The sequence below is a fragment of the Crocuta crocuta genome, unplaced genomic scaffold (genome assembly GCF_008692635.1).
Source record: "Crocuta crocuta isolate KB4526 unplaced genomic scaffold, BGI_CrCroc_1.0 scaffold346, whole genome shotgun sequence".
NCBI lineage: Eukaryota > Metazoa > Chordata > Mammalia > Carnivora > Hyaenidae > Crocuta > Crocuta crocuta.
In genome coordinates, this window is record NW_027527957.1 from 4,187,176 (window position 1) to 4,204,919 (window position 17,744).

At 33.3% G+C, this 17,744-nt stretch overlaps 1 protein-coding gene across 3 annotated transcripts in view; it reads left to right on the forward strand.

The window, feature by feature from the left end:
• The window catches only part of FSTL5 (follistatin like 5), a 663,363-nt gene that overhangs the window by 577,214 nt on the left and 68,405 nt on the right, over window positions 1-17,744 (forward strand). For all 3 annotated transcript variants that reach the window (XM_077752758.1, XM_077752759.1, XM_077752760.1), the window contains one exon: window positions 1,631-1,749. In XM_077752758.1, coding sequence (XP_077608884.1) covers window positions 1,631-1,749 — 119 coding nt within the window. The remainder of the gene's footprint in view (window positions 1-1,630; window positions 1,750-17,744) is intronic.

Here is a 17,744-nt window from a genome sequence, read left to right on the forward strand (position 1 = left end):
AAATAATTTCATGTACTAAAAGAAAATTATAATCACTATGTATAAACACCAATACAGTCACTTATATGCTTGAATATATTTTTCTCTAATCACAAGAAAAGATGGATATATGGTTTGATGGACAAAATTGGTGATGATCCTTTATTAAGTAGGAACAGATGAGATAAAAATAAATATGGCTTGGGGCCCTGGGTGGCTTAGTCGGTTAAGCATCCGACTTTCGCTCGGGTCATGATCTCGCGGTTGGTGGGTTCGAGCCCCACGTCGGGCTATGTGCTGACTGCCAGCTCAGAGCCTGGAGCCTGTTTCAGTCTGTGACTCCCTCTATCTCTGACCCTCCCCTGCTCACGCTGTCTCTCTCTCTCTCTCTCTCTCTCTTTCTCCTAGAAATAAATAAATAAAACATTAAAAATAAATAAATGTGGCTTAAGTTGAACAAACAAATGTTTTTATGGCTCAATACACATTTGTAGTGATCATTAGGCTTGACTGAATAAACCTTGCAGGTGTTATCAATCAAAATAAAATGATGCTTGGGGAATTTTTTATATTTAAATAAAGTTCTTTTTATAAATATTTTTAGAATTTAAACATTTTAAGCAATAATGGCTTGACTTTTCAAACTACCAAGATTTGAATATCGTTACTTATCCTTTAAAGAGTGCTTGCTATCATTGAACTGTGTGTGCTATAGTTCGATTGAATTCAGATGATTGTCCAAGTGACTACAACCAGAGAGGGAGCTACTCAGGTGAAGACCAAAAGAAAAAGAACTATATGTGCTAAGGTCTGGCCATGTTGAAACAAAGCAAAAGCAGAGTAAACAAAGAAAACAGGTGTGCAAGACTATGTGGAGTTCCCATGTGCAGGCATAAGTTAACCCTACCCACATGCCTTGCTTCTGATTTGCAGCGTCCTGCACCCATTAAGTGTGGATCAATAAAGTGAGATGAATTTCTGAGATGTCAAATACCCAAATCTGTAGTGTGAACAAATTAAAAGTATGATTTCAACCGTTTACTGAGATTTTCTTAAGAGTGTAAATTAATACAAGTTTTAAAGTATAGAGATAGATTGCAAACTTGGCCAGTATAAAAACTGAAATCTAAGACCTTATGCAGGATTATATACACAAAAATTACTTTAGGACAATATATATCTCCTCCCACAATCTGAGGGACTTGGTGTTTTTCTTTCTAAAAGTCTTTATGTAAACTAAACTTCTACAAAGAATGAAATTTTATTTTCCTTAGGGAACTCTAATAAAAATATACAATTATAATTCTTCAAAAAGTATTTTTATTCCTTAATCAACATCTAAATTAAGTGGGGAAGGTATCAGACATAATCTATGTATCAAAGAGTTTATAATTTCCATTTCTATGTGAAACATTTATTGAATCATACTAAAGGAATCACTGAATTGCAGATTAGGGAGAATAAAGAATGTCTGCATAATATCACAAAGTTGCTTTGGTGTACAGTAAAGGCTTCATATGGTTTGCTTTATTAACATTACACAACTCTACAAATTGATCTCCTGCCAGTACTGTGACAAGCACTGAGTTTTGGTTGTAAAGATTTCTAATAATTTTATTTTGAACTTTTTGAATGTGTTTTTATTCCTAAGGTCTGGGAATTGGCAACATGTTCTATGTTTTTTATGAAGATGGAATCAAAGTGATACAACCCATAGAATGTGAATTTCAGAGGCACATTAAGCCTAGTGAAAAGCTCCTTGGATTTCAGGCAAGTATTTAAAACTTCCTTTGCAGTTTTATGCAGCAATTTTGTTAAGTAGAATTATATTTCAGAAACACAATGAAATCTGTGCATATATGAAATGTTTGGGGAGGAAAATATTAAAACTGTGGTACTGGCTGTTATTCCATGCAGGTTTTATATTTGAGAAAGAAAAATAATATGTTGTGCATTCCTAATTACTTGCTGTAATTAAAATAAAGGCAATAGAAGTGAAATGTGTAGAATGAACACAGCATAAAAACTTTACCTGCTCCTTAATTTAGAATGTCTCTCATTTTGGTAGTCAATGGTTACTTAACAAAATGAAAAAAAATAACATGTAAATAATTTGATGAGAAACGGGTATATCAGCTGCTTTATAAATATTGATTCCCTTTAGTTTTCATCTCATTTTTATGAAGTCTCAATGGAATGAATGTTTTAGATTTATATGGAAAAATGGGAACTCTTTTATTTCTTTATACGTACCTACTCTTCCTGGAAAGATTTTTTTCTATAAAATATTGGTCCAGCATTCTGAAAATAAAATAAAATAAAACAATATCTAACAAAATAAATATTAATTATGCATATTAGTGACTATATTTTTATGAGATAATAATGAATTATAATTATGTTTATATTGACACAGTTCCATATATATCTACACATAAACATGTATACACCAAAATATGTAAGATTAAAGATATCTTTGTTATTTATGTGTTCCCACACAAGTTTGAACATGCACCAGACTCCTCAAGTGAAATAAAATATTGGTAGACCTTATCATGGAACCTCTCCTGATACTTATTTTAAAGGTTGGAATGGCCATGAGATATGAGTAAAATAAATATTAATAATGCCATTGGTTTCACTTTTAACTCCTATCTTCAGCCGGCCAGTAGCCAGTGTAGTCTTATGTTGATGTATGGAGACAATTTACACGTTATGTCCTAAAATGAGAAGAAAAATATATGAGTGAGAAAATTTAATCGAGCTTGCCGCCACTATTCTATAGGAAAAAAAAAATTTTTTTTAATTATTTAAAATTTATTTTGTAAGAAATAGAGTCAGGGAGGGTAAGAGAGAGGGAGCAGAGAGAAATTCCAAACAAACTATTAGTGCAGATTGGCTGTAAAACGCACTGGGCTCAAACCCAGGAACTGTGAGATCATGACCTAAGCTGAAATCAAGAGTTGACGTTCAACTGACTGAGCCATGCAGGTACCCCAAGACCTCTTATTTTAAATAAAGAAAATAATTTAACTCAATATGTTTATGACTGTTAAAAACAAATGAAACCATTTTTAATTTAAAAATATTTCAGTTATAGGTTAAATTACTAAATGGAATTATTATCATTTTTGATAAGCCATAGTTTACCAAGGAAGACAACAATTAAAATACAATTAAAATACATACAATTTTGTTTTGTTTTATAATCATATAATGTCAACACATTTTGAGTAAGGCAAATATGTGTGTGTAAATAAAGACATATATGAAAATATTACCATTTGCCTGTGATAAAGCAAATCATGCAATGTTATACCACATTCATGTTTTCATAAAAGCATTATGGATGAAAAGCCTGGGCTAATACAGATATAGGAAATGTAGCATCCAATTGATTTAATCAAAGCAAAATTAAGTTTACAGGAGACTAAGAAGTAAGAAGAAAGGAAGTAAGAAGAAATTGTTCATGTTATGTTTTGAGAATAAATGTCAAACTATGCAAAGCTTATGCAAAGCTATTTTGTTTTGCGTTTAAACACAAGAGAGATGCCAGTTTCAGAGCGTGGATGCTGTTTGGTGCTACATTGCTAGATTTACATTGCTAATTATAAAATTTCTTGAGCAAATTGTTGAGTATTAGGTGAGAAGAAAATTTTTCCCCAGAGAAACAGAACCAATAGAATTAATATTTGTATCTCTTTATCTCTAACTCTATCTTTATATCTATCTCTATCCCTATCTCTGTCTCTGTCTTCATCTCTGATCTTTTTATTTTAACAAATTGTCTCATGTGATGATGGGTGGGGTGGCAAGTCTGAAAACCATGGGGCAGGACGGCCAACAGGAAATTCAGGTAAGAGTGGATGCTGGGATGCTATAGTCTAAAGTCCGAAACCCAGATTAAGCCAGTAGACCTGAAACTCAGAAACAAGCTGATATTGAAGTCTTAAGTCTGAAATATATAGGCAGACTAGAAACTCAAGCAGATTTCAATGGGGAAGTCTTGAGTCAGAATCCTTTCTTCTATGGAAAACTCAATCTTAAATGTTAAGGCCTTCACAATTATAAATGCTAATCACCTCTAAAGAACTTTACAGCAACAAATAGACTGGTGTTACCCAAACAACTAGGTCCCATAGCCTAGTCATAACCCATTTCGCATATGAAATTAACCATCACATCTTACTATCTCTTAGTCAAGGGGCTTATTTAAATCGTGTTTGTATACCCAATATGTTTAGTACAATGCCTTATACATGGCAGATAATCAAGCAACATTTGTTAAATGAATTTAATAAAAATTCCATTTCTGAGAGCCTTGAGCTATTCATTCTTTTATGAATTCTTTAAGTTTAAACATGTATGCATCTAATTTCTTCCTCACCTTAATATTGTTTCTTATTTTATAGTTCACAGAAAACAGTGTTCTTTTAATGTGCTTGTGAAAAAATGTTTCACAGAATAATTTATCAATGAATTGTTTCGGGGTAAATATAACCTCATGGGTCTATTAATTCAGGATCAGATAGTCAAAATTTACTGTGCAGATAAGTTGTAGAAGATAGTTTGAAAGTCTATTACAGAAAAAAAAAAAAGCTAGGTCTTTGGGATTTTGGAAGATGAATCTCTTAAGTAAGAGTAATCGAAATGAGTCTTCTGCAATTTTTTTCCGTGAAAAGATTACACATAAATATAACATTTTTCAAGTCATTGTTGATATTAAAAGGATGGCAGTACAACTTCCAATATAATTCATTAGCTAGTAACATTTAGATGAAAACTGAAATATCGTGAATATATCTTTCCAACAAATTTCTCAGAAGATGCCATTTGCTTGCTTTAAATAAAAATTCAATTTTGGTGCAATGTCAGATTACATAGGTTTCAGCTTTTGATAGTAAGCTGGTGAGGATTCATGCAACATGGCTATACTTTCACTCTCTTGTTTTTCTTTTTTGTTATATAGCCATATATATATTTGCTATATTTATCCTAGTTGCACACATGATTTCATCTTGTCCCCTACAGTAGAAACTTCAAGCAAATAGAATTCTAACATAGACTTATGAATTCAGAGTGCAAACTGAAATGGGCTGGAAAAATGTGTAAATTACAGGCTCATGGATGACAGGATTTTCCAAGATTACCAACCTGTCCACTCTTCTGGTTTTCAACTATTTTGTCATTTATAATCATTAATACCCTTTTTAATTCCATTACTTCTGTGTTTCCTTATAATAGATCTCACTGCTGTTCTTCACACAAACCATGGTGTTACTTAATCTTTCAGTGATAGTAGAAGAGCTCAAATGAAAATTACATATATTCTATCCTGCATGGGTCTTATATTTTGAGACATGAAGGTTTTATTCCTGGTTTTAATGGTAATTAAAATGATACTGAACTCCAGAGGAACATACTTTTTACAAGAAGTCTAATGTGAATCACCTATAAAGTGTCTGTTTTCTAAGTCTGGAATTCTCACATTTGAAAATTACTTTACTTTTATAAATAAATACTATTAGTACTCTATTAGAATGGGATTGGTACCTAGGAGCAGATTATCCATAGCATTCAGAATAGTTATATATCAAGAAATTGATGCTGAAATTAGAAATAGGGAAATCCAGCAGCGCACATTTCTTTCTACCTTGGTGTCATCTCTTACCTGGAGCATTGCTGCCTTCAGGGCATTCATCCGTTCCCTTAGTTATGCCTCGAAATTTCCCTGTTCAGCATTTCTTTCTGGTTCTAACCCAATTACTACTTTTCCAAACTCTGTCTACAAAAATATTTGTTAAAACACCAGGTCCTTTATATGATGCAGACCATTCATTTCCCCATGAAGCCATAGAGCATCCTTTTGAATTCAAGGCCGCTGTATACTTCAGAAAGAAACGTTTCCCCATTTATTCTTTTCTCAATGGGCTTCCATTCAAATATGGCATATATTAAAAAGAGTTCTAGAATGCTGAAGATTTAAGCTTTTGTCCCTTTGTGGTTGCAATGATGTCCTGCAAAGAGCTTCCTATAGAAAGTAATATAAACTACCTCTAACTTTTTCTTAGTTGATTCCTCTATAGATGTTAAAAAAAATAAGTGTACGTAATCAGTCTTTGAAACCCTAGACTTAAAGAGGCCTTCTAACTGTTCATTAAGAAAATCACATTGTTTAGGGGCGCCTGGGTGGCTTACTCGGTTAAGCGTCCGACTTTCGCTTAGGTCATGATCTCGCGGTTCGTGGGTTCGAGCCCCGCGTTGAGCTCTGTGCTGACTGCTAGCTCAGAGCCTGGAGCCTGTTTCAGAGTCTGTATCTCCCTCCCTCTCTGACCTTCCCCTGCTCACGCTGTCTCTCTCTCTCTCTCTCTCTCTCCTAGAAATAAAAAAAAAAACAACACATTAAAAAAATCACATTGTTTAAAAATGTGTGTATTGTGCTTCTATTAGACTGTAAGTATGTAAGCCTAACACTGGGAGAACAGCAGCAGGAAACATGAGAATTGTGCAACATCATTTTAGTGGAGTTGAATAGCAGGTGATTTTATCTAATAAAGCGGATTAAGTCTCCTTCAAGAATTACTAATGAGAACCAGCCAAATTACTTGGATAAATATGACCAGAATGATATATGTATCTTAGGCAATAATTTGCCATCATTTTTAAACATTTTTTTTTTTACAGGAGAAATAAACACTCACTATACACATCAAGTACATTCTATGCACTTCAGAAAGAAATGTGTTCATAGCAATTTAGTTTTTTTGATGGAAATTTCCTAAGGAGAAAATTGAAGAGTTTTATAAAAAAATATTCAGGAGCCCTGGGTGGCTCAGTTGATTAAGCGTCTGACTCTTGATATTGGCTCAGGTCATGATCTCACGGTCACGAGATGGAGTCTTTTGTTGGGCTCTGCACTGGGCGTGGAGCCTGCTTGGGATTCTTTCTCTCTCTCTCTCTCTCTCTCTCTCTCTCTCTCCCTCCCCCAAATGTCCATACGTACACTCTCTCCCTCTTTTTCTCTCAAAATAAAGAAATAAAAAGTTAAAAAAAAAACTATTTAAAAACTATTCATACCGTTGTCTTTAAACATGAAACCTTTTTACTTGAGATTTATGAAATCACGCAAATCTATCTTCTGTAGATTTTAAACTACAGTTCTGGTCTAACATTTAGTTTTACTACAACAAAAGTACCTATTCTTTCTTTTTTTTTTCCAAAGGAATAGATTTGCATGCTAAAATAAAATTAGGAAAAAAAGCGTAAAGAAAAAGTCGTTCTTTCTTTCTTCATGCTTCCCTATTCCTAGTCCCATTGGAGATAATCAATTGTATTTACTCACTTTAAGGAGTGTGTAAATGTAATTTGAATTGAATTATCAATTAGATATTTCCTGTTGATCTTCCTTTATGAATGATAACAATTTTGCTCACACAATTCCTGACTCTTCTCTTTCTGAATATGTTGAAAATTATGTAATTATTTTAAAGCTTTGGTGGATTAGATTTATAATTTTAATGGTTCATTTAAATCTTAGTCCGTAGTCCTTATTTTTCTTGAAATCTCCTAAAATTTCCATGTAACTTTAATTTTCCAAGCTCTTGCTTTATATTCTATTGTTCACATTTTATATTCCATTTCTTTTAAATGTTTTATTTATTTTTGAGAGAGATAGAGACAGCATGAGCAAGGGAGGGTCAGAGAGAGAGGGAGACACAGAATCTGAAACAGGCTCCAGGCTCTGAGCTGTCAGCACAGAGCCCGACGCAGGACCAAACCCACAAACTGTGAGATCATGACCTGAGCTGAAGTCACCGCTTAACCAACTGAGCCATCCAGGCGCCCCCACATTTTATATTTCAAACTTAGTTGTCAAAATTGCAGCTTTTTACCATAGGCTAGTCATTTTCTTAATATAATTTTTGTATTTCAGATAGGTCATTAATCTCAGTTTGAATAATTTGAGAGGTGGTGTCGGAGGAAAACAATGCAGTAAATTAATGTCCTCAATTTTATTTTATTAAATATTTGAATTGCGAAGAAATTTAAGAAATATTGCCAAAAGCATTTAGGGAGGCGAGTTTACATTTCTCTATATATTTATTATATAATGATTTTATATGTTTCCTACATGGAAATTGGCGATACAACTATATAGTAAGAATTACAACGAAGACAAAACTTAAAGCTCAAATTTATTGTTTATCTCTTAACTATTTAAACTACTAATCTATCGGGGCGCCTGGGTGGCTTAGTCGGTTAAGCATCCGACTTTCGCTTAGGTCATGATCTCGCAGTTCGTGGGTTCGAGCCCCGCGTCGGGCTCTGTGCTGACTGCCAGCTCAGAGCCTGGAGCCTGTTTCAGTCTGTGACTCCCTCTCTCTCTGACCCTCCCCTGCTGGCGCTGTCTCTCTCTCTCTCTCCTAGAAATAAATAAAACATTAAAAAGAAAATAAACTACTAATTTATTGTCTATTAAAACTCCTTTTTTTGGTATTACAGTAATTTGTTTTCAAAATTTTATTAACGCAATTTTAGAGGACATGTTACAGTTTGTTTAGTAAATTAAAGACAAAACCCAATGTACACCTAGGACTTGCCAAACAGCATGGCAATCATTCCATTCCCTTTTTAAATCATCTGTGAAGTGCTAAAGAAAATGGAACACGAGCCACTATGGAGGGGCTCAACTTCTGGCAGTCTAAGTTGCCCGAATCACCGCCAAAGTGTTTCTTGTTTCAGGAACTGAATTCACTTACTGACTTTTATCTATGTGTTCTTACTTCCATCCTGAAAAGGATCACAGCAGTCGCTCCTATCTCATCTCTATTTTAAGATGAAAAATGTAGTCCTATGATAAGAACAGAAGAAAATGAGCTTAGTATATTTAAAAAAATGTATATGCTAGTACCAGTTTCATGAACAAATAGTAACTTTTAATGAGTACATCATGGGGATAAAAGGTGCAGCATAGGGAATATAGTCAATGGTAATGGAATAGTGTTGTGTGGTGACAGATGGTAGATCCACTTGTGGTAAGCACAGCAGAAGGTGGACATTTTGAGTCAGTGCATTGTATACATGATGCTAGAGTAACACTGCGTACCCATTTATTTCAATTAAAAAAAAGTAACTCTTTAATGTATAATTTTCAGCATATAGTTATCTGTTAATATAATTTCGTAAACATTTACTTTACTGCTGGTTGCTGCTTTTTGAAATTATTTGGAAAACTTAGAAATGTAATAAAATAATAGCATATCAGATTAGGTAATCTGTGTACATTTAAAAAACTCTAAAGATTTATATTTGAGAGAGAGGGGGAGACAGGTCGCATATGGGGGAGGAGCAGAGAGAGAGGCAGACAGAATCAGAAGCAGACTCCAGGCTCTAAGCTGTCAGCACAGAGCCTGACATGGGGCTTCAACCCACAAACTATGAGATCATGACCTGAGCCTAAGTTAGATGCTCAACCCACTCACTGAGCCACCCAGGTGCCCAAATCTGTATGCATTTTAAAGGATTTGCATAGAACTAACTTACAGAGGCAGTTTTGTTGAATTCTCACTCAATACTGTTTTCATGTTGGGGCTCCTGGGTGTCTCAGTTGGTTTGGCAGCCAACTTCAGTCACATCACGATCTCAGGTTTTGTGGGTGGGGCTTCATGTAGGTTCTGTGCTGACAGCTCAGAGCCTAGATCCTGCTCCTGATTCTGTGTCTCCCTCTTTCTCTGCCCTTGTTCACACTCTGTCTCTCTCAGTCTCTGTCTCTCTCTCAAAAATAAATAAACATTTTAAAAATTAAAGGAAAAATCTTTTTTTCATGTTATCACCCAAGAAATTTTTTGAACTGGAGAGTGTGACAGAACTCTTATCTTATTCAGTAGTAAAAAAGAGACAAGACAAAATATAGTTCTGTGGGGAATGTAATAAATAAAATGTACCTTTGGTTTGTATCTTCCTAACTATAAAGAAGTTTGGCACAGAGATAAATTATTATTTTAACATAACATTTATTTCTAAAGGTGTACAAAATATGACTCAAATATGGGTCTGTTTTCATGGCTTTTCTTTAACTGATATAAACAGAGCAATATATATATAAGTGTATAAATTATTTGGCCAATATCCTATCACTACATACCTATAAGAAAGAGAATATAAAGTCATTTGCAATAATATTTAAACAATAAATAATATAACTTATGCTAAAATAACTTTAAAGAATGTTGACCTAAAAGGTAAGAGGGGCACCTAGGTGGCTTAGTCGGTTAAGCGTCCGACTTTTGCTTAGGTCATGATCTCACGGTTTGTGGGTTCGAGCCCCGCATCAGGCTCTGTGCTGACTGCCAGCTCAGAGCCTGGAGCCTGTTTCAGTCTGTGACTCCCTCTCTCTCTGACCCTCTCCTGCTCATGCTGTCTCTCTCTCTCTCTCTCTCTCTCCTAGAAATAAATAAAGCATTAAAAAAAATTTAAAAAAAAAAGGTAAGATGTAATGTTATTTGATGTAGGCATCCTGCTGTGGAACAAGTTTATGTGTGAATTACAAAGAAGTTTAAAAATATAAATGCAGCATACAGTTATCCTATAAATAGCCTTATAATTTTTTAAGATAAATCTATCACCTTTCAGAATAATTTGCTTCAGTAAATAGTCTTGCAAAAATGATCACGCCTGTCTTCCACATAAGGCACTTCTGTGCTAGACAATATGGAAAGACGGAAGGACTCGATCAAAATGACATGTCACCATCTGCATTGTGAGATTATGTGCTACAGAAAAAACTTCAATTCCTAAATGATATTACACTCTATTGAAACAAATGTGGATAGTCCAACAAGTGTAAAATTAACTCAATTTATGCTTTCTTTTCAATGTACACATTTATGTCAACATTTTTTAATTCTTTTAAATGTTTTTATTTATTTTTGAGAGAGAAAGAGACAGAGCACATGCAGGGAAGGGACAGAGAGAGAGGAAGACACAGAACCTGAAGCAGGTTCCAGGCTCTGAGCGATCAGCACAGAGCCCTACGTGGAGCTTGAACTCATGAGCTTTGAGATCATGTGAGATCACGACTTGAACTGAAATCAGATGCTCAACCTACTGAGCCACTCAGGGACCCCCTTGCCAGCAGTTTTTTAAATAGGTGCAAGGAAAAGTAAACTATTCACAAGGACAGATTACATTCTGTAAGCCAAAACTGGTAATCACTAAAACCCACCTTGACCCTCAACTAATGTTTTCAAACAGAAAAAATTGAAAAATGGGCATTATCAAATCTCATGTGTCACTACTCAAAAAAGAGATAAACATTTAAACAAAAGGAGATCTTTGATTGTTTTTGATACTCCATTTCATTTAAATTGTTTAGTCCTTTTCCTTAAAAGTTTAACTTTGATTCCTCTTTACCTGTGGACTTGTAATGATAAGAAGTAATTTAATGTATTCCATTTTAATAGAAGAATTTCAAAGCATCAAAATAAAATAATCCAAACAGATTCATTTACAATATCTTCTACAAATAAGCAATTTTATTTTACCAGATTTCATTTCTCTGTGCTTCCATCATATTACTTAAAACAATTATAAATTTTGAAATAAATAATACCTATAAAGTGAGTAATCAGGAAGGCAAAGGAAATGAACTACACAATTTGTACTGAAGTTAAAGAAAATTTAAGTTTAGTTTTGGGAACCATGTTTCAAAGGCACATTAACAATCTATCTTTAACATTGGAAGAACTTTTAGGTAAAATTTAGCATTGAATATATTGCGTCAAAATGGAAGAGCCAAATTGAATGATGGGAGGCTCTAAGGAGACAAATTTATGCTCTCTAGACAAAATTTAAAACTCTACCTTATAGAGAACTCTCCCTCTTTTCTAAGTTGAAAGAAAGGAAGGAAGGAAGGAAGGAAGAAAAAAGAAAGAAAGAAATAGATATTCAGCAGTCAGAAAAATTATAAAATTATAGAAGGGAAATGTGTATATTTGACCTTTAAACAAATGTTTTATTGATCTTTTTAATAATGTACTACTAATCAATAGTTGGAAGGGACTATTTGAACAAGTATTCTCTGCTTCCACTTAAAGAAGATAGAGTACAGAGGTGCCTGGGTGGCTGTCGGTTAAGGGTCTGACTTCAGCTCAGGTCATGATCTCATGGTTCATGGGTTTTAGCCTTGTGTCAAGCTCTATGCTGACATCTCAGAGCTGGAGGCTGCTTTGGATTCTGTGTCCCCTCTCTCTCTGCTCCTTCCCACTAATGCTCTGTCTCTCTCTCTCTCAAAAATAAAATAAAAACATTATTTTTTTAAGTAAAATAGTAAAAAAAGAAGAAGAAACTAGAGTATAGAACATATTTGAAAAAAGTAAACTCCATTTTCCCATAATTGTTAGTCTTCATAATGATGTCATATTATAATGTTTTTCATTATTTTAAGGAAAAGTTTACATACTATAGCCCAGCTTGGTTTTTGTCATTCATTCCTTCTTTCTTTTTACATATATATATATATTTTATGGGTTTTCTTCTTTCTTTTCTTTTTTCTTCTCTTCTCTTCTCTTCTTTCTCTTCTCTTCTCTTCTCTTCTCTTCTCTTCTCTTCTCTTCTCTTCTCTTCTTCTTTTCTCCTCTCTTCTCTTTTTAGTCAGTTGAGTTCATGTGTTATCTGGTAAAGAAAAATTTTGTTGATCTTATTCTTTTTCTCTCTAGCTCACCAACTTACTAATTGTGTGTTGTAAAACAAAGTCAGTAAAAACTATATTGCTCCTATACAAATCAAAACTTCATTATGTTAGGGAAAAAATTAAACAGAAGTAATTATTTAATTTCAACTACCCCCACTACTACTTAATCAAGATATCCACCATAAAACATATGGGTCCATATAATTTACACTTTCTGATATTGATCATAATTGTTCAATTTTCTTTTAGTGCTTGGTATTAGCTTTTAACTCAGCCTTTTTTTGCCAAGTTCTATTTACTGGTTCTTCAAGCTAACTTTAAGTGTTCAGTTTTGATATTTAATTTGGTCTCTCCATTACTCAAATTTATGCCTTTCCCAACAGACATTAAGTTGTCGCCCCTGGGATTCTCAGTGCCTGCTGGCACCTGGACGAAGCCCTAGCCAGGATTTCAGCTCTTTTAAAAGAGCCAAGAGAACCAAGGCACAAACCATTTAGTCTCACATTTACAAAAGGTCTACAGTTTTCTTCTCTTATGTCCTGTAGTCATTTGAATTTTAACATTCTGAACAATTTATTTTTTAATTGGTGATTCTTACCTAATGCTATATTTTTATAAACTGGGTAAAACATTTTCCATTTAAGCAGAATAGAAGTAATTCAGAAAGCTTTGGGTTTAAAAAAAAAAACAATTGACAAAATCTTAATTTAATATCCTTAACTTTTAGATGAAATGAGAAAGGTCAAGTGTTTGTTCAATGTCATAGAATTTCCAAATGATAGTGGGAAAAATAATTTCTTGAATAATTCTATCTATGCAACAATTATTCCATACTTAATGAATGAAACTCTTAAATATTCGAAGTGAACTTCTCTTCAAAACACTATTAAAAAGTTAGAAAAATTATATGCAAAATATGTAGATTATTATAGTTTCATGAAATATAGCCCATAGAAAATTTTCTATATGAAAATGGCAGGTGACATTACAGATCACTTAACCTTTTCAAGCATGATTTTATTTAATGTGCATAATAATCTTATGTGATCATAATATTCTTATTGCACTGAGATAAACCAGGGTCGAGAGGAGTATGTACACAGCTAATATGTGTGTATAGCTTGATATTACCTCTAGGTCTGGTTGACCTCAAAGCCTGTTTTCATAACCTCTCTAATTTACTGTCTCTCAAGAGATACTGGGTCTCAATTTATAACTGTAATTTTATCAGCTCCATTTTTATTGTAACACTAAAAGACATATACAATTCTTTTTATATTAAAAGAAAGGATGAACATTTTTGTAATGTGGTCTTTATACTTTTAATATATTAGAATAAAAATCATGCTATATGACAGTTTTCTAAGATAGGCCAATTTAAGGCATATCACCTCCTTTATTTCTCTGACTACCTGTAACTAGTATGAGGTAGACTGTTTATGACATTTTAATAAATGAAATGGCACATAAATTTAGATTAATTGAATATATATAATTATAGAAAAATCAGTTGTATTGCTCAGGTTATAAACAGCAATTTCCATTAAGAATTGATGAAATACTTAAACTTCATAGCCTTTCTTTTAAACAAGTGGTCCAAAAGGGAGATAACCATTGATATTAAATTAATATATTATTGTAAGATTTCTTTTTCTTAATATTGCTAAGCAAGATCAACAGAATACATTATATTCAGTGTATTAAAAAAAAACCTTAATCTTGATTATAGATATTTACACAAAACTATGAAAAATATCCTAGGAATCCCAACCTAAACATTCCAATTCAGTACAAAAGAACCTTTGTTTCATTTGTCTTGATTCATGATACACTGAACAATTCCTCATTGGAAATACTTACTTACAGTCTATTAATAGAGTGGACACTATTTTTTCAAGTATTTTATTATTCACTTCCCTATATATCTCAATCAGATGATGACAGTTTGAATTTTAAAAAAGAAAGCTCAAAATTGGTGCTTCTTAAAGTATTTGTGGGGGGAAAGAATCACTTTGTATTTTACTCAATCTATTTTTTTTAACCAGTAGATATTTTTTATCTCAAGAAATTCTCTATGCTAGTTTGACACACCCAGACTGCTCTAAATTCTGTTTAAGGAGTGCTCATATGAGCACATGGCTACTATGGCTCTTCATGCCAAATTGCTATAAAAGAATCTAAATGGTCAGCTTGGTAACAAATGATATGCCAATTGGCATCTATTCACAGACAACATTTTGATTAGTGCTGTTCTAAAATTCAGTTTCTCAATGATTCTGGATGACATGGAATGACTGTGAAATTTACACTTTTTGACTTTTTTCCCTGTGATAAGTGCATTTAAACATGTATTTATTGAAGAAATATTTTACCTTTGCTATTCTGTTTGGAAAATGTAAAAATATGGAATAGTAAAGGCTAACATTTTAAATGAAGATGATAGTACATGGTTATATGCTAAACTATGTGGCACAAAATATAAACACTATGGAAGTTCAGACAAGAAGGAAATCAGGAAGACCCATAGTAGTTAGGTTAAGTCATTGGAAATGTTGGAAATATGATAGCCAAATGTAGCTTGAAAAGAATTTGATTAATAAAAGGTATGGTATGCTTTTCAGTAGCTATGGAAAATCATTGGTTTTGTGAAATTTTGATGAGACTATTCTAGTGAGGGAACAGACTGTTTATTGGAGATAAATGAAGATTGCAGTTACACATTTTGAGGAAGATTTTTAAAATTTCTTTCTTTAGGGGCATTTGGGAGCTCAGTTAGTTAAATGTCTGCCTTTGGCTCAGGTCATGATCTCACGCTTATAGGGTTCAAGCCCCACATGGGGGCTCTGTGCTAAATGCTTGCTCAGGGCCTGGAACCTACCTCAGATTCTGTGTCTCCTTCTCTCTCTGCCTCTCCTCCAATTGTACTCTGTTTCACTCTGTCTCCCAAAAATGAATAAATACAAATTTTTTTTTTAATTTATTTCTCTCATTTTTTTGCTTTTTGCAAAGGCCCTCAACTCCCTGAAATTCTCAATTATTGCCAAGGGAGGCAACTCACTTGCCAGTCTTAGGAACATGACAGGTAGAGAAGCAGAAAAATTAAACAATGCAGAACTACTAAAATCACTTTATTTTTAATAATTGATGACAACAGAAGCAAGAGAAAACAGGTCTGCAATATATCTACAAATTTTCAAACTTAAATGCTACTCATTGATCAAAATATCAAATTCTCTTTCTCTAATTCTTTGACTTAATATACATCTCTAGTATAGTTCAGTAAGTAGCTCAGTACTTACCTAAGAGTGTCTATATACCACCCTTGGGTAAATACAATGCCTAAAATTGGTATCTCCATCTTAGTTCACCTTATATGTTACATGCTTATTTCTGTTTTTTAAATATTTTTATTATAACATAAGATAATGCTAGTTTATTTTTATTCACAGCTCTGTATATTACATAACGCATTTGTAATCCAAATTATGCAAAAATCAGATATTTACTTTTCTGTATATCTCAGAGAATCCTAACCTACTTGTATTTAATTAGCTTGCCTTTTGAGTGCTTTTGTTTCCTATGCCTCTACGCCTCGAATTCCTTAGATTATTGTCTACTTTTAAACAAGATATTTTATATATCAACTATACTTATGTTTTGTGTGTAGGCTTATACATGATTATGATTGTTAATTTTCCTCTGTTATTTTTCTACTCAATAGCCTTTCTTTTATTTTATGAAATTGCTTAGTTTTTTTAAAGTTTCCAAAGATAAACCAAAACTAAATAATATAGTATAATTAATATAATACCTTTAATATAGTATGTACTTTTTTATTATTATGTCTGTATTTCAAGTTGTTCACAAGATATTGTTTTTTCTGGAAAGAGACTGATAATAGAAGACCTGGTGATTGTCAAGGACACAGATTAATTTCTTTGTGTCATCTGACCATGATTACAATCAAGCACTCTGGGCCTGTGGGTAGCTTGTTGGTTAAGCATTTGATTTCAGCCCAGGTCATGATCTCGTAGTTTGTGGATTCGAGCCCCCTGTTGGGTCTGTGCTTGACAGCTCAGAGCCTGGCGACTGCTTCAGATTCCCCCTGAATCTGTTCCTCTGCCACTCATGCTTTGTCTCTACATCAAAAATAAATAAACATTAAAAAAATGAAAAAAAAATGCTTGCACCCTGAAAAGAATTTAATGTAAAAGAGATATAGCAGAAAACCAAAGTCTGAGGCTTACCTCTTCTGAAATCATAATTAAGGAATATAAGATAAAGAAGCCACTATAGAAATAACTTAATTAGTAAGATTTAAATATTAACTAGGATGAGGATATAACCAAGAATGGGATCAACAACATTTTATTCTGCAGAGGTTTAGATCGTAAATATCTTAGGCTTTTCCGTCCACATAATCTTTGTCTGCTATTATTGCACAAAAGCAGTCTGGCAATATTTAAATGAATGGATGTGACTGTGTTCTAATAAACCTTTATGTAAATTTGAATCCCATATAATGTTTACATGTCACAAAATAGCATTCTTTTGGTTATTTTAAACCACTAAAATTGCAAAAAAATGTTCTTAGCTATTGGGCCACAGAACAAGAGTAGGAAATGGTTTGTGTTTGGCCTGAGGCCATTGTTTACTGATCCTTGCCTTACAAAAATGAAAGAACATTTTAGGAAGAACCAATGTCTGAATAGCCAAATGCATCAGAATTTATGAGAAACTTGAGAGCAGATGTTCTCTTGTATTCATGATTTTATTTCCAAAGATAGTTTTGCACAGTATCTCTCACATAGTAAGAACTCAATCAATGCTTCCCAACAAAAAATAAAGACTGATGATTGGAAATTCTGAGGCCACTGGTGATCTTTCCTCTTTTGAAACAGCAAGGATGAGGAAAGCCAGTCTGAAGTATGAACAACTTATATTGAAAAGTCAGGAAATAGACAGCTTGTTCAGTGTCTGAAGAGAATTGGATGGATGATTGGAATGGAAAGAAGATGAAATCCAATTAATGTTTTCTTATCCTTTGCTTCTTAAATTAGAGGGGAATGTTCAT